We start from the raw sequence: 18365 nt of genomic DNA, 5'->3' as shown, positions 1-18365 counted from the left end.
TTGAAGCAGCCTCTCAGTTCCTCCAACGTTCAAAATAGCGTCCGTGGTGCCGAGTCCTGCCAAACAGTGCCAGTCGGGAGCAGCTTTTCTCCAACGATCTTCTCGGCGAGCAATCAGCCCAGCGACGTCTGGGCGATGTGGCGAAAGTTACGGTGGGCGATCACCTCGGCGATGTCAAAATCTTGTGTGCCGAAAGTTGGGCCGGCGATCTTTGGGCGATGGAACGGCCCAACTTTCCATTTTTAAGGTGAAATGGGTGATAGCCTGCCTATTTGGGCGATAGATGGGTGATAGCCCAGCGATCATCAGGGGAAAGTCCAGCTTTTGAAGTCCTTCTCTACACTGTCTCTATAAATTTAGTTTCCTTTATTTCTTAGTGACCAAAAACTGAACGCAATACTCAAGATGCAGTCTGACCAAAGCATTGTACATCTTTCGCAGGATATCTTTAGACTTGTATGCAATTGACCTAAAAATGTAATGAAGCTATTTGCTTTGTTATTGCTACCCCAAAGTGATTTGACATTTTAAATGCCAAATCTCCTATCACACCCAGAAAGATAGCTTTCTGCTTCACCTTTAACAATGTACAGACCATCCATACTTTGCTTGTCACATCTATTTTTCCTACTGTGTGGCACCTTGCATTTTTGTACTGAATTTCATCTGCCACTGATTTACTCATTTGCAGATATTATCTAACTCTCCTAGTAGGTTCCTGGCTTGTTTTGTATGTTTACAAACACTTAATGCAATACTGTTTATCAGTTGATGCATATTACTTTAGAATATAGTGATTTTAGCAAAAATGGCATTTGCTCTTCTGCCTCCCCGAACAAATGTTACCAGGCAATGTTTGGTGAGGGTGGTGTCTCTTTCATTCAGCCCCAAACTTGAAAATAAAGAACCATATTAATTATAAATTCAGTGTAAACTCACCCAATAATTGTGAGAGAGTCTTCCTCTGAGTCGCATCACGGGAACAAGATAGATACTCGGAGGCAACACTGGACATTCTGTACTTTGTACAAAAAGCACTATATGTGCACCTCTATACACAAAATTTAAACAAATACCACCTTAAGTTAACAGTTTCCTTTCATGTTATTCCCTGCTGCCTACATCATTCCTTCCCTACTGCAAAACAATGTTATCCTCTACCTTTCAGTACTGTATCTGCATTAAACCCGAACTCGCATCTCTCTGCTTCAACTATTCAATAATAGCTCTACCTCTGGTATAACAATGCTAATGATTATTTTAAATTCACTCTGCTATCTCTCTTTGTTGCAACTGTATGAATTGCTAAACTTAACTCTTTGCTATAACTATATTAATTGATAATACCCTCTGCTGTGGTAACCCCAACTCACTGTTGTAATTGTAGTTAACTTACTCTCTCCTGTTGCTGTATTAAGGCTATTACTTACAGTCTGCCTCCTGCTACAACACATTAAACATTAAACACTAACGCTGTTATGCTGTTACTATATTATCACTACAGCCTCCCCCGCTTGTTCACAATTTTACTTCCGCCCTCCTGCTGATCCCGCGCTGCGACGGCATTGGTGGATTACTACCCGGAAATTGCTGTCTATTGGTGGATGCCGTTTGATTGACAGGCCGCCCAGGACGTGCTGCAATCCCTGCAGGGGTGGAAAAGTGCTTGTGTTAGGTTCCAGTCCTGTAATTCTTTTGGTAAGGTGTGTTTTTAAAAACATAAGCTATAAATGTCTTATTTTTCCAAATCACAGACCTTAGAGAGCAACTTATAATGAACAGAAACCGCATAGTAAGTGAGTTGAATTTTAGTTCACTGAAATGTTCTTGCAACTTCAGTTGTGTGAAATACTTTTCTACGACAAAGAACAGGATTTGTTGTCGCTTAGTCTAATTTTATCCAACAACAGATATTACCTTTATGTGTAGTATTCATGGAAGATATGCTCATTAAGGGAAGGCACTGCATTAAATACTTTAAATGGCTAAAATAGTCAACCCAATTGGGGACCAATTAGGGAAAGCAAAGTTAACTGTCCAGAATTCTTAGTGTATTACATCAAGGAAAAACAGTAAAGTTATATCTTTTACACAGCTTTCAATTATTAAATCACTTGGAATTGGCAACCCGAGCAACTCTTGTCTCTTTAACAAATCTCTAAACATAAGGACACAGGTTAATGAGGCCATTTAAAAAAACAAACCAAGCACTTAGGTTCATTTCTGGAACTGCCTTTGGAGACAGTTCAGAGAAAGTTCACTAGGTTGATTCCGGAGATGAGGGGGTTGACGTATGAGGAAAGGTTGAGTAGGTGGGTGTCTACTCATTGGAATTCAGAAGAATGAGAGGTGATCTTATCGAAACGTATAAGTTTATGAGGGGGCTTGACAAGGTGGATACAGAGAGGATGTTTCCACTGATAGGGGAGACTAGAACTAGAGGGCATGATCTTAGAATAAGGGGCCGCCCATTTAAAACTGAGATGAGGAGAAATTTCTTCTCCTGAGGGTTGTGGATCTGTGGAATTCGCTGCCTCAGAGAGCTGTGGAAGCTGGGACATTGAATAAATTTAAGACAGAAGTAAACAGTTTCTTAAATGATAAGGGAATAAGGGGTTATGGAAAGCGGACAGGGAAGTGGACCTGAGTCCATGATCGTATTAAATGGTGTAGCAAACTCGAGGGGCCGTATGGCCTACTCCTGCTCCTATTTCTTATGTTCTTATAACTGAGAATTGAAAAGAAGAAAAATTATGAACTGATAGCATTGAAAAGCAGAGAAATTATGTTAATCTTGCAAAGAACCTTGGTAAATATAAGAGTGATGTGCACAGTCCTGTCCTCCATATTATAAAAAGAATATCGATGTATTGGGAGCAAAAAAGATCCACAAGGATGATACCAGAAGTGAGATGCTATAACTATCAGGAAAGACTGAATAGGTGGGGCCCTTTTCTCTGGAAAAGAGAAGGCTGAGGGGTGATCTGTTGGAGGTCTTTAAGATAATGAAAGGATTTGATCGGGTAGAAATGGAGAAAATGTTTCCACTTGAGGTGGACACCAAAACTAGAGTTCATAAATATAAGGTAATCACTAAGGAATTCAGGAGAAACTTCTTCACCCAGAGAGGTAAGAGTGAATCATTCACTACATAACAGCATAAGAAATAGGAGCTGGAGTATGGCTCCTCAAGCCTTCTCTGTCATTCAACAAGATCATGGCTGATCTTCTATCTTAACTCCCATTTCCTTTAGTCTCCATAAATCTATCAATCTCAGTCTAGAAAATACTTATTGATTGAGCTTCCACAGCCCTCTGGGGTAGAGAATTCCAAATATTCGCAACCCTCTGAGTGAAGAAATTTCTTCTCATCTCACTCTTAAATGGCCAATCCCTTATCCTGAGACTATGACACCCTAGTTTTAGCATTTGCCTTCCTAATTGCTTGTGGTGCCTGCATGTTAACTTACTGTGATTTGTATACAAGGACTCCCAAATCTCTTTGAAAACTAACATTTATGGATAATTTGGTATTTCCCCACATTATACTCCATCTGCCACCTTCTTGCCCAATCACCTTAAACCTGTTTATATCCTTTTGCAGCCTTTTTGCATTTTCCTCACAGTTTCCTTTCCCACCTGGCTATGTATTGTCAGCAAACGTGGATATATTACATTCGGTCCCCTTATCTAAGTCATTGATATAGATTGTAAATAGCTGAGGCCCAAGCACTGATCCTTGCAGCACTCCACTAGTTACACCCTGCCATCCTGAAAATAACCTGTTTTCCTACATTCTATTTTCTATCCGTTATCCATTCTTCAATCCATGTTAATGTACAGGGATTATCCCCAATTACCACAAGGAGTAGTTGAGGTAAATAATATAGATGCATTTTAAGGGTAAGCTAGATAAGCACATGAGGGAGAAAGGAATAGAAGGGTATGCTGATGGGATTAGATGAACAAGGGTGGAAGGAAGCTCATGTGGAGCATAAACGCGACATAGACCAGTTGGGCCGATTGGCCTGTTTCTCTGCTGTACACTCGATGTAAAAGTTGAGGCTGGAAGTAGGCAACGTGCTCTTCCTAAAGGCTGTAAAGGTAACCCCTCTATTGTCGTTCTTTGCAAAATGTTTACAGCGCAAGGTTTAGCATTGAGTTCGAATTCTCGTTTAGTTGAAAGGAAGTGACGCTATTTCTTCAAATAAAAAAGCAAGAACAATGCAAGTGTTGCAAACAGATGTCTGGTTAGACAGTTTTTGGGGAGAGAAGGTCAGGACATTTTGGGTAGAGTCACCTTCAGGATTGATTCCTTCTACCATTCACACAAGGAGTAACTATTTCTTCACCCATTTAGATAAAATAGATAGAGCTAAGGAAAGACATTACCCTTACTGAGCTAATTTATCAAAAGAAAATACCCCTCCCCAACCCCCAGAGCATCCAACTATATTTCAGAGATGATTCGCTACTCTACCCAGGTCAATTCTAGGTGTTGATCACATTTTCTGTGAAGAAGGACTTCCTGAGGTGATTCCTAAATTGACCATTCACTAGTTTGAACCTGACCCTTTCTCTTGTTGAGGTTTAATTTTAAGTAGTGTTTCAGATTTACTTTTTCTATTTAAAAAAAAATGTTTACTCTCTTCCATAGTTCTAAATAAAGTCACCCCTCAGTTTCCTTCAATGCTGAAGTTGCTTCAATCTTTCCTTATGACTCAGTCCTCTGATGCCAGGGATGTCTTTAGACTCTGCTCTGCACCACTTCCAAGGTTTCGATGGATACAAAATTCAAGGTGCAGTCTGACCAGAGTACTATACAGTTTAAGCATGACTTCATTCACCTTGTACTTTGCTCTTTTGGTTATTTTGTTCAGCTTTGGTTTCCTGCTCTACAGTGGTTGGACGTGTCGAGAGCAATTTTGATACCATTCATGGGAACTCACACCATCCATTTCTTTTCTTCCTGTGTGCGGTAATTTCATCTGTTTTACAATTCATCTGTCAATTTTCACCTTATTTACACACTTTGTTTAACTTTCTATTTTATTTTTAAACATGCTTTTTGGTACATAGTCCCAAAATTATACAAAAACATTGTATAAAGCTGTTGTTTCTAAGAAAATGCAGAATGAGAAAAGGCCATCAAAAGTTCCATATGTTTATTCCATCATAACAGTGTCTCTCAACTCACTTGTTTATCTCCCTACTTCAAGGAATATTAATTTCCTTCACCAATCTAATCTGAAAAAATATCCAGCAGTGACTAACACTAACCTTTAATCTGCTGCTCTTCATTCCTTGAACTCTGGTCTCTCGTGCATCCCCCAAAATCTCCCCCCGCCATTGGTGGCCATGCCTTCAGCCATCTTGGCCCTACGTTCTGAAATTCCCTCCCAAAATCTCTCCTCCTCGAAGATGCTGCTTCAAACCTACCTCTCGCTTCTCCTAAAGTTTCCTTCCTTTCTTTTTCTTTTCTTGGGTTGGTGTCAAGTCTTTGTCTGATTACGCTCCTGTGAAGCAGCTTGGGATGTTTTATTACATTAAAGGCGCTATATAAATGCAAGTTGTTTTCAAAAGATGCCACCTTTTTAAAAGTGCCAAAAGTTCCCTGCCCATTTAAAACTACCTTCTTTGAAGTTTGCAGTTGCACCAGAAACATTTCTGTCATCGTATCCTGGATAATTAAATTGGTGTATTTGGCCTGCATCCATTTACTGGTCAAACCCCACAAACTCTGGGAATACTTTCTAGTTGTTTATTTTTGAAGAAGCCACCTCAAATATATTATTGTGATTTGTAATGAGATGAAGATGATCTAAATATAGAGGTTGATCGAGATTGGTGGAAAAGTTGACTCTGATGGCAGCTATTTTCATTGGTCTAACCAGTATTGAAAAAGTCTATAAACTTTTCAGCCCGATCCTGATGGCAGGATTGTTTCACTGCCTTCCATTGTCCAACCGACACACCATCTGTTAGTAACATCCGTAACACAAACACCAACTATCAACATCCTGTGATAAAAGACAGCCAAACAATCTAGATTGTTCTAGCGATCCATATGATTGCAGATTTCATCAAAATTGACACTGGTATAGAATCAGAGAATTTTACAGCACAGAAGGACAGCAAATGGCCCATTGTACTTGTGTCAGCTCCTTGAAATATATATCCACTTAGTTCTATTTCCCTAAATGTTCCCTGCCCATTTAAAATTTTCTTCTTCAAATATTTATCTATCTCTTGTTTAAAAGCAACTTGCCTTCTCCGTTCCTGCCCAACAGGGAGAGTTAAAAATCCCTCCCTTCCCTCAAGTTTTTCTACTCTCTGCTCATAACGAAAGCCTCAACCCTCATGTGATTTTAGTGAACCTCTGCTACATCCTCTCCATTGCCTTGACATCTTCCTAAAGTCAGGCCACCATATTCTAACTGCGGCCAAGCCAAGGATTTGCAGGGTTAGCCGTGTCTCCGTAACTTTTAAACTCTATGTGCAAATCTAGGATCCCTTATCCTGCAGCTACTGATAGTTGATTAGCATATTTACACCTCCTATCAAACACAATATGACTATTATTTGTAAAAGGCAGTTGGTTATTTTGATGCTGTTCATGTAAATTATGCCAGCGGCAACACTTTTTTGTTAGAAACTGTTCAACTTGACAATGTCAATACAAATACTGGTGGTGAAGCTACAGAAATCAGGGTATCACATTGGTATGTGGACAGGGCCTTTCTGACAGTGAAACCAGTTATTATCTCTTTATTGGAACAGAGCCAGTTAAATTCTGCTTAGTTTCCATTTGTAAACTATGCTATCCCTTTTATGTCCTTTTAGTATGGTAGGCTGGAATATGAAAGTTAAAGCAGTACAGCCCTTCTTGTATTTAAAAGCTGGCATTAAGCTAAAAGTTTATTTGCAGGAAAGAGAAGTAATTATCTGTATTCAACTCTTGTTCTTTTTCATCCTCCATGCTTCGCTAGACACTGGTCTATTGAAGATGAAACTCAACCTTTTTCTGGGTTCTACACTTGTGCTCGGTGAACTGAAATGTCAAATCCCAATTTCATTGTACCTAGTAATTATAATGGTCACAGTTTACATGGCAATGCCCATAGGCTGATAACCCCGTTTAAATTCATGTTTTTTCAAGAGTGTAACTGTAGCCTTGCCATAAATAAACAAAGCCAAACAACATTTATTTGCAGGACTGTTAGAAATAAATTGGAACAAGATTAGTGCCCGAGAGCTTTATCAAAAAGGGGCATAGAGTTGAAATCTATGAGCTACAGGCCAGTGAGCCAGACCACAAAACATTACAGGGCATATGGAAGGAAGAAATAATGAAGCACCTAGAGAAATGTAGGCGGGAGTCAGTGAGGCTTTATGGCACGAAAGTTGTGTCTGACAAATATATTGGACTTGTTTTGAGGAATTAACGGATCAGTTAACTGGGGAACTCAGTAGATGTTGTATAGCTGGATTTTAGAATAGCCTTTGACAGGGCCACACAGGAAATTGGTTCACAAAGTCAGAAGACAGACCAACTTCTGATTGAGCCAGTATCAATCCCTCTGGCTATGCACCCTAATTCTTTATTTGCCTTCTTTATTGCTGTCACTAGCTGTACTGATGCTTTGAATGATCTATCTCCAACTACCCCAAATTCCACTCGTGCTGTTCCCTATAGTCTACTTCATTTGCTTTTCCCACTGTTTATTCCCCTTCCCCAGTCTCATCACCTTGCATTTGTCCACATTAATCAAAGTTCACCACTTACCAGCACAATCCTCCAATCTGTCCAGATAACTCTGGATCTTGTTCTGTGCCATTTTCAACCCACAAGTAGGATCAGAAATGGATTCAGTCAGAGGAAACAAAGAATAGTTGCTCACAAAGCTGCATTAGATTAGAAAAACATGATTAATGGGATATCTCGGGTCAATTAGGGAATACAGCCAGAGAGAACACGAGTCCCAAGTTTATCTATAGCATCAGGTAGCTACAGTCAGAGTGTGTGGTACAGTTCTGGTTGTTATACTATATTGAGGACATGCTGGCTTCAGTGAGGATACAGAGTAAGGTAATAAACTGAAACCACAGATTAGGTACCTGAGCTCTGAAGATACAGTAAGGAAGCTTGGAATCTTTACACTGGAGACAAGGCGGCTCCGGAGAGACCTTATTAAAGGTTTAAAGATTCAATAGGGTAAATATTCTTAACCACAATAAATTATTGGCTAACCACGAGCCACAGACTCAAGTTTAAAAGAGGGAAGATAAACAAAGAGTTTAGATGTAACTACCTCACACCGAGGGCAGTGAATATGCGGAATAAATTCTCGAGGAAGATAGTGGAGTCAAATAGTGTCAACGAATTCGAGAAGGGACAGGATAGTTTTGTGGCAACAAAAAACAATGAGGGGTGTGCTTCACATGAAAGGCGACAGTACCAATCCAAACCACACCCACTGCTGACTCACTTTTGCATAATGTAAGATGTACACAGTGGAAAATAAAAATTCTTCAGCCTTCAAACCTTTTAAGCTTTGAGTTGTAAAAGATGTTTAAAAACTAATACTTTCTAGTGAGATCTCCTACCTTAAGCTTGGATCTGGGGTTGAATCCAGTTTAGATTGATGGAATGGAAAGCTAATCTCTGGCGACTTTAAGCCCTCTACTAGAATTGAGATTTGACAAGCAACATTACGTATGTATTACTATTTTGCACAGGAGATGAATATGACTAGAGGAAATTTCCCCCCCCCCCCCCAAATTCTCAGTCTCATTCAGTGTGATGAGATTTAAACAGAAGGATGAGAATTTTAAATTTGAGATGCTGGGAAACCAGAAGCCAGTGCAGATCAGCGAGGACAGAGGGGATGGGTGACCGGGACATAGTGTGGTATAGGATACAGGTAGCAGAGTTTTGGATGAACTGAAGTTTACGGATGATGGAAGGCTGGCAAGGAGATGTAGTTGGATCTGGAGGTGACGAGGGCATGGATGAGGGATTTGGCAGCTTAGAGGCGGGAGTGGGCATTCTTCGTGATGATGAGTATATGAGATTGGAAACTTGGCTTGGGCTGTAATTGGAGGCTGAGGTTGCGAACTCTGGCCCAGAGCATGTTTTCTGATTACTGGATCCGAAGGTCCGATTTTTATTTTTATAAGTACCGGGAGTGCATTGGAGTATTATGGGTGAGTGGTGTGGAGTGAATCACCTATGCACTTAATTCTTGTCTCTTGCCGGTGGCGATGGGATGGGATATGTCTGGGGGATTGAAAGGGGAATCATTGCTAGGATGTTCTTGCGCACTTGGGATAGGCAAGGACAACATTCTGAGGTCTGAGAACAGGCAGAATCTCTGCCGGATTGATGTGTAGCTTGATTGAGACCAGAGTAAGCGGAGTATGTTCAAAAAGGTGAGCATCTATCCTCAGCAAACAGTGTTATAGCTCACGGGTGTTATCTGTCACATCATTGCTGGATGAATGTACTTTGTGTGGGAATTAAATTGATTTAAACTGATCAAATTTGGAACCTGAGATCTAACTCATTCCTCCCACCAAGCTTTACAAACAAATCTGGGAAGATCTGGCTTTTGGCCACCTGCAGTCAGCATTGTCCTGACAAGGAAATACAGACTAGACATCAATCTGAAAGCCATATCCTCACTTATATTGTGAAATTCAGTTTGATTTCCATTAATGAGCATTGTCAAACCTTTTTTGTTTCATTATGTTAGCAGATCCTTGTCATTACATATCGGGAGATGATGTGGGAACTTCCAGCTCCCTGCGGTCATTCAAACCAGCTCTTAATGCAGTATTTCAAAAAATATATCACAGCTGCCTCCATTTGTAAACCACTTCTGAAGTGCTTTGATTAGCAGTTTATTCTGTAACTCACAGTAGTGTGCAATCCTCCTTAAAGCTTGATTTCAACCGATTTAATTTGTCTGCAGTGAGAAGCTTGCCCCCCCGTGTCCCGTGCTGCCCCCCCCCCGTGTCGCGTGCTGCCCCCCCCCCCCGTGTCGTGTGCTGCCCCCCCTCCCCATGTCCCGTGCTGCCCCCCCCTCCCCATGTCCCGTGCTGCCCCCCCCCCCGTATCCCGTGCTGCTCCCCCCCCCCCGTGTCCTGTGCTGCCCCCCCCCAGTGTCCCGTGCTGGCCCCCCCCCCCCCCCCCGTGTCCCGTGCTTCCCCCTGATTCTCATTACAATTTGAACCTCCCTTATCCGGAAACCTCGGGATGTTCTGGATAAGGGATTTTTCTGGACGAGGGGTGGTCACATTAAATTGGATGGTACTGGTACTGAGCAAGGGGATATTGGGGCTGGCTGGCTTGGGGCTGGGAGTGCGGCAGAGACATCATGGGGGGGTGGGGGGTGTCAGTGATTGCAGGAGTCGCGGCGAGGAAGGACTTCAATTTGTTCTTGGCGGAGTTCTGCGCATGCGCCACCCAGTGACCGGGAATGGTTCTGGACGAGGGGTGCTTCCAGATAAGGGACTTCTGGATGAGGAAGGTTCAACCTGTATTGCCTGTTGATTTCATTATTGCCTGTTGATTTCATTATTGCCTGTTTTGAATCGCATTAAAGTTAGTAAATCAATTAAACAAAACATTTTGCAGAAAATAGCTGAAACTGTACTGGAATTTTTAGCTTAAATCCTTTTTTGAACACATTCTACCAGTGCCTACCATCTGTTCAAGCGAGGTGTAATTATGTAAACCAAAAATATTTACAGATCATGTAACACAGTTGTTACTGCAATGACCTTGCATTCCAAACCTCATCCACAAGAAGGAGGAGGAGGGGGAAGACACCAGAAATTGGTGGCCCATTTCGCTGCTAAAAGTGGTTTACAAAATTCTGTCCAAGGTCATAACATAAGAATTAGGAGCAGGAGCAGGAGTTGGCCATACCGCCCATCGAGTCTGCTCTGCCATTCAATAAGATCATCATGATCTTCAACCTCAACTCCACTTTCCAGCCTAATCCCCATATACAGGGTATCTTGATTCCCCTCGAGTCCAAAAATCCACCTATCTTGAATATACTTAACAACTCAGCATCCACAGCCCATCGGGGCAGAGAATTCCAAAGATTCACAACCCTCTGAGTGAAGAAATTGCTCCTCATCTCAATCTTAAATGGCCAAACCCTATGCCCCCTAGTTCTCAACTCTCCAGCCAGGGGAAACATCTACCCTGTCAATCCCCCTCAGAATCTTATATGTTTCAATGAGATCACCTCTCAGTTTTCTAAACCCCAGAGAGTATAGGCCCATTCTACACAATTTCTCCTCATAGGACAACCTGCAGGGATCAATCTCGTGAGCCTTTGTTGCACCGCCTCTAAGGCAAGTATATTCTTCATCAGATAAGGAAACCAAAACTGTGCACAGTACTCCAGGTGTGGTCTCACCAAGGCCCTGTACAATTGTAGAAATACTTCCTTACTCTTGTACTCCAACCCCTTGTAATAAAGGCCAACATGCCATATGCCTTCTTAATTGCTTGCTGTACCTGCATGCTAACCTTTTGAGTTTCCTGCATGAGGATACCTAAATCTCTCTGAACACCAACATTTAACAGTGTCAGCCAGTGGCTCAGTGGGTTGCAACGGCCACCACACGTTAAAAAAATCCACACACAGGCATCTTCCACCCTTGAGGATGTAGTTCAGGTTCTTCTTTCAAAACACCTGTGAACTCATCCTTTTTTTGGCGTGGAAGCAAATCATCCTCATTTCGAGGGACTGCCTATGATGATGATGATGATGATGATGATGGGTAGCACTCTTGCCTCTGAGTCAGAGGGTTGTGGGTTCAAGTCCCACTCCAGGGACTTGAGCACAAAAATTTAGGCTGACTCAGTGCAGTGCTGAGGGAGCACTGCACTGTCGGAGGTGCAGCCTTTCAGATGAGACATTACACCGAGGCCCCATCTGCTCTCTCAAGCAAATATAAAAGATCCCATGGCATTATTTTGAAGAAGACCAGGGGAGTTATCCCCAATGTCCTGACTAATATATTTGTCCCTCAATCAACATCATAATAGATTATCTGGTCATTATCACATTGCTGTTTGTGGGAGCTTGCTTGTGTGCAAATTGGCTGCCGTGTTTCCCACATTACAACAGTGACGACACTTCAAAAGTACTTAATTGGCTGTAAACCGCTTTAAAATGTCCTGAAAGTCGCTATATAAATGCAAGTCTTTAATAGTTTCTCGCCATTTAAAAAATATTCTGTTTTTCTATTCTTCCTAACAAATTGAATAACCTCACATTTCCCCACATTATACTCCACTTTATTGCCTCCTCATTTAGCCTGTCTATATCCCTTTGCAGGCTCTTTGTGTCCTCCTCGCAACTTACTTTGCCACCTAGTTTTGTATTGTCACAGACCTGGATACTTTGGACTTGGTTCCCTCCTCTATGTCTTTAATATAGATTGTAAATAACTGAGGTCCAAGTACTGATTGCAGCACTCCATTAGTTACAGCCTGCCAACTGAGAAATGACTTGTTTATCCCTACTCTCTGTTTTCTGTCCATTAACCAATCCTCTGTCCATGCTGATTACACTCCACCCGATGAGCCAGTGTGGTCAAGTCTGCTCTGGAGCTGGTGATCAGACCTGCGCCGTATCCGGCAGGAAGATGTTTGATGGCCTCGCGGTACTCCGAGATATGATCGCCTACGTGCGAGACAGGAGGACATCTGTTTAATCAGCTTGGACCAGGAGAAGGCCTTTGATGGAATATCGCACACTTACATGATGAACCTTGTTATGTATGTAAACCTGTAAGTACCATGTCTAATCACCAGAGGGCTTATCCCCTGGAGTCCCAAGGGATCCCATAATCTCTTGGGAGTACCTGTATATAAGGAGGCCTCACAGGCTGGAGAGACACTCTGAGATCTGTAATAAAAGACTACGGTCACACTTACTTTGAGCTTGCAGTATCTAGTCTGACTCTTTATTCAAGACATAACAGACCTGCTCTCCAAAATGGGGTTTCGGGAGTGAACCCGCAGTTTGATCCAATTGCTCCACACAGACATCAGTAGTGCAGTTCTGATCAACGGATGGGAATCGGAAAGATTTAAAATCAAATCTGGAGTCGGGCAAGGCAGTCCTCGCTCCTTTGTTTTGATTGTGTGTTGTATCAGACTTTTTGCGGAGTCCATGAGGAAGGATACGGGCTCAGGTCAAGGCCTCCTCCCTGTACATGGACAACGTTGGCGTCTTTTGCTCGGACCCGCTATCGGTCTGCAGATTGCTGAGCATCTGTGACCAGTTCGAACTGGCCTCGGGGGGTGGCGGGGGGGGGGCACAGTAAATTGCAGCAAAACCCAGGCCATGATCTTGGAGAACTGGGCCGACCGATCCTTTGCCCTCAACATCGTCAGGTCAGATTACCTGAAGGTGCTGGGAATATGGTTCAGAGAGGCCAGGGTGTGCACCAAGAACTGAGAGGAGCGTACCACCACGGTCAAACAGAAACTGGGAATGTTGTAGTGATGCTCCCACTTGATTGCGGGCAAGGACCTGGATATCAGGTGCAAGGTGCTCTGTGTTGCTGTATGTGGCACAGGTCTGGCCTATACCCTGCTCCTGCACCACAACAGTCATCCGAGCCATCTTCCACTTACCTAGAGATCGAAAATGGACCACGTCCACAGGGACACGATGTACAAATCTCCAGATAAAAGGGGGCGGGGGATGGGGGGGGAACGTCTCCCTCATCCTGATGGCCACCTTTGTGTGCGGCTGCATCAAGGTGTGCATAGACCCTCGGTATGCAAACACCAACTCTCATTACGTGCTGAGGTTCTATCTGTTTCCGGTGTTGCGAAGGACAGGTATGGGCATGTTGCCGCAAAACGTTCCATCTAGTTGGACCGTACCATACCACCTGTCACCCGTGAAAAAGTATGTGCAAAAAAAACACCTTTGACCACAAGTCAATCAGGCAGTAGTCAGCACATAACGTCGTTGAGGCCCTACAGAAAAAAAAGATGGTGGATTCTGTCGGATGGTTCCCTGAGCAGACTGTCAATCATTTGGCAGAATGCCTCATTGCCAGAACTTTCAAACAAGCACGAAGATGTAGCTTGGCTGGTGGTGAGAAAGGCCCTCCCCATCAGATCCTTAATGCACACCCGGTGCCTCAACACCGCCACACGCTGTCCTCGAGGCTGCTGCGGTGGGGGAAGATATTGTCCTCCATCCCCTTCTGAAATGTGCATTTGTAAAGAAGGTCTGGAAAGAGATGCAGTGGTTTTTGATGAGATTCACCCTGAGCAGCTCCATAGTACAGGACTCTGTGCTCTACCGACTGTTCCTGGGGACACACCATCAACTGAGTGAAAGATACCCTTTGGTCTGCCCGAAGCTTGCTGGTCTTCCAGGGCAAGTTGTCGTCCATGATCAAGTGTTGCTGACTAGCACATCCCAAGGTCCAGGATTACGTGCTCAATTGGGAAAGGTCACAGTTTACGGACCTCCCGCCATTGTACACTGAGGAGCAGGAACCGGTATAAAACCCCATCTCGGGCTGTATGTAGCAGAAAATGTTTAATGCAATGGAAATGTAGATTTAAACTGCACTGTAACTGGAATGAGGCACCCTACAGTGCCATGTACTATATTTAAACTGTATTGCACTGTGAATTGCAACATTTGAATTGTACTGTAATGTACCCTTTCAAATTTTATGAATAAAGTATATTTTTGAAATAAGAAAAAAACTTTCTTCAAAACACGTGAAGAAGCTCTCATTTTTAACTCAGTCTGAATCATCATCGTTTAATTACCAAGTCTCCATTTTAACATCTTCTACAGTATATCATTATCATCATCATAGCAGTCCCTCGGAATCGAGGAAGACTTGCTTCCACTCTTAACATGAGTTCTTAGGTGGCTGTACAGTCCAATACGGGAACCACAGTCCCTGTCACAGGTGGGGCAGATAGTCATTGAGGGCAGGGGTGGGTAGGACTGGTTTGCCGCACAATCTTTCCACGATCTTGCGCTTGATTTCTGCATGCTCTCGGCGACAAGACTTGAGGTGCTCAGCGCCCTCCCTGATGCACTTCCTCCACTTAGGGCGGTCTTTGGCCAGGGATTCCCAGGTGTCAGTGGGGATGTTGCACTTTACCAGGGAGGCTTTGAGGTTGTGCTTGTAACGTTTCCACTGCCCACCTTTGGTTCGTTTGCCATGAAGGAGTTCCGAGTAGAGCATTTGCTTTGGGAATCTCGTGTCTGGCATGCGAACGATGTGGCTTGCCCAGCGGAGCTGATCAAGTGTGGTCAGTGCTTCAATGCTGGGGATGTTGGCCTGGTTGAGAACGCTAACGTTGGTGCGTCTGTCCTCCCAGGAGATTTGTAGGAACTTGCGGAGACATCGTTGGTGGTATTTCTCCAGCGACTTGAAGTGTCTACTGTACAAGGTCCATGTTTCTGAGCCATACAGGAGGGCAGGTATTACTACAGCCCTGTCGAACATGAGCTTGGTGACAGATTTTAGAGCCTAGTCTTCAAACACTCTTTTCCTCAGGTGGCCGAAGGCTGCCCTGGCGCACTGGAGGCGGTGTTGGTTACAGTATTTAGATCTTTATTGTATATACAGATTCCCATTCTCTCTGCAGATTTTTACTGTCGAAACAGATTACCACTGTCTATACAAATTTCTATTGTGTATACCGTTCTGTATCTCGATACAGATTTCCACTACGTACTGCATGAACCTGAGACCGTGTCTGCATGTAAAAGAATGAAATTAAGACATCATGGTAATGCAAATTCTATGCACTGTTTATATTTCACCATTCCCTGCATTGAGTGTCCATTGAATTCTTTGCAATGTGATTTTTCCCATTGAACCTACCTTTTTTCCCCCCAGGTTAAAATGTGTCTGTTGAAGACTCAAGTTCTACATTTTGCTTTCATTGATTACAAGCAAAATCTGAAACATATGAGGCCTGATGGGACTTGCTTTAAAGATGAATTGTTTTTGCTTCTCTTGTGACCAGAAAGTTATATATTTGAATGCTGGATGTATGTTGGTTGGATCCACTCACCTAAATAATACTCTTAAATTTCCAGTTGCCTTGATCAGTGGGGAGCTGCGCAGAAGCAAGGTGTGTCTGCCTTATTGAAGTGCCATCTTTAATCCAAATGCCAAAGTGACAGCACTTGAAGAACTCCACCCTCCAGAATAGAATTTGCCTTGGCATGGGGAACTTAAAGAGAAAAATGCAAGGCCAATTTAAAATCAAATAAAATTTATAATAATTGTCTATCTTTATTGGTATTTTACTTATTCCTACATTTTAATGGATTAAGCAGTTTCGATTGCTTTGTGGAAATCCAGAAACTGGAGCAGTGGTAACATTTTTAAAAAATATTTTATTTTGTTTTGCTCCTCTTGCTTTCACTAAGTGGGCACTTGCTACTTCAAGGCAGATAGCAAACAAATGAATCAGTCTCTAACTTCTGATCTGTCCTTGGGGGTTAATAGCCCTATTGGCTGTGTTGCGATGGGCCATAATTGCCAAAGATTCATTTTTCTCTAAACTGAAACATTCAGCTTCCATAAGTCACCTCACTAAAAATGACATGGCAACTTAGAACTGATAGAGCTCACCACCTGTGCGATGTGGGGATCAAGCACTTTATATTGGGTGTGTCATTTGAATATCAAACGCCCAACTTGGGAGTATCCAGACTGGCAATGGAATGTAAGTATGTTTTGAGTTTCACTGTCAAACCTGGCAGCAGGAAGTGAGTACATTACAAGTTTTACAATTTTGCATTGAATTGTTTCCTGTTGGACCTTCATGTGGAAACTTAACCAGATTACAATTTTGAAATTTCAAAGATACTGCATTGTTTATGGCAGAATTGTATTACATAGAAACATCGAAAATAGGTGCAGGAGTAGGCCATTTGGCCCTTCGAGCCTGCACCACCATTCAATATGATCATGGCTGATCATGCACTTCAGTACCCCATTCCTGCTTTCTCTCCATACCCCTTGATCCCTTTAGCCGTAAGGGCCACATCTAACTCCCTTTTGAATATATCTAATGAACTGTCCTCAACAACTCTCTGTGGTAGAGAATTCCACAGGTTCACAATTCTCTGAGTGAAGAAGTTTCTCCTCATCTCGGTCCTAAATGGCTTATCCCTTATCCTTAGACTGTGACCCCTGGTTTTAGACTTCCCCAACATCGGGAACATTCTTACTGCATCTAACCTGTCCAGTCCTGCCAGAATTTTATATGTTTCTATGAGATCCCCTCTCATCCTTCTAAAATCCAGTGAATATAAGCCGAGTCGATCCAGTCTTTCTTCATATGTCAGTCCTGTCATCCCGGGAATCAGTCTGGGTAATGTTGGCCTGCAACGCTAAAATAGTATCAGCCAAAGCTGTGCCTGTAATTATTGTACCTCCCCACCTTCCATTCTGGAATGTCTCATTCTTCTACCCACAGAAAGGTTCATTTTCTCGAATAAATTAAATCAATATTTCCAAATTTCATAATTGGAATGGAAAGGGTTAACTCTCATTAAATTTTTCCTCGTTTCTAGCTTTGGAATGCTGAAAGTTTGATATAATTCTGCTCTCAACACATTCATGACCTCTAGTCTTACCCCTAATTTAATTCAATATTTACTGTACCAATTCCAAGTTGGACCATTTTTTAAAAACTTTTTTTTCTTCGTGCTTGGTCAGACTCTATCTGCTACATTTGCTGGGTGCTGGGTGAGGAGACAGATCACACCAGTTCAAATTTAAATATGGTGGAGCAAGTGAGACGAAGAGCTTACAAGGAACCCACAACCATAGCTGCTCTTAAAAAGACTTGGAAAGAAAGACTTGGATTTATATAGTGCCTTTCACAACAGGACATCCCAAAGCGCTTTACAGCCAATGAAGTACATTTTGAAGTGTGGTCACTGTTGTAATTTAGCAATAATTGTACATTTTATTATCTCTGATTACTGAACTTCCCTAGACAGCACCCTAGACTTTTAGTTGTTCTCTGCAACATGATATAATAATGTATAAGTGATAAAAATCGAATGAAATGAAAAGAAGCTAAACCAAATATTTGCATTGACCTTTTGCCTTCAAAATTTTAAACCTATTGTAGCAATTATCGCAGAAAGATAGATTTCCATTGCATTTTCAAATTTAAAGTAGCTTCGAAAGGGGTGGTAATTATCTGTGGAAAATGTGAGTATGAATATTTGCTGAAAGAAATTTCTCCCAAAGCTAGCAAGCATTTTCTCAAATATATGTTTTTGCTGAATTTGTGTTGTTAATGAAGTTGAGGAATA

At 42.3% G+C, this 18365-nt stretch overlaps 1 protein-coding gene and 1 long non-coding RNA gene across 8 annotated transcripts in view; one reads left to right on the top strand and one right to left on the bottom strand.

Moving 5' to 3' along the window:
- Window positions 1–1511, bottom strand: part of LOC139278896 (Fanconi anemia group A protein-like) — a 129600-nt gene extending 128089 nt beyond the window's left edge. For 4 of the 6 annotated variants that reach the window (XM_070898140.1, XM_070898144.1, XM_070898143.1 and 1 more), the window contains exon 1: window positions 940–1489. In XM_070898140.1, the coding sequence (XP_070754241.1) occupies window positions 940–1015 (76 nt within the window). In that variant the 5' untranslated portion in view covers window positions 1016–1489. Of the gene's footprint in view, window positions 1–939 lie in introns of all 6 variants that reach the window. The other 2 variants (XM_070898141.1, XM_070898142.1) reach the window with 2 other exon arrangements.
- Window positions 1512–1609: 98 nt separating this feature from the next.
- On the top strand, window positions 1610–16318 carry LOC139278318 (uncharacterized). Of its 2 annotated transcripts, none has more exons than XR_011596245.1 (2): window positions 1610–1698; window positions 16125–16318. It is a non-coding gene; the product is annotated as an uncharacterized lncRNA (long non-coding RNA). The 2 variants fall into 2 exon arrangements; XR_011596246.1 differs by having other exon boundaries at window positions 1649–1792.
- The last annotated feature ends 2047 nt before the right edge of the window (window positions 16319–18365 follow it).

Source organism: Pristiophorus japonicus, chromosome 13 (assembly GCF_044704955.1).
Source record: "Pristiophorus japonicus isolate sPriJap1 chromosome 13, sPriJap1.hap1, whole genome shotgun sequence".
Classification (NCBI taxonomy): domain Eukaryota; kingdom Metazoa; phylum Chordata; class Chondrichthyes; family Pristiophoridae; genus Pristiophorus; species Pristiophorus japonicus.
Note: the sequence above shows the minus strand (reverse complement) of the source record. Positions and strands in the feature narration are given on the sequence as shown.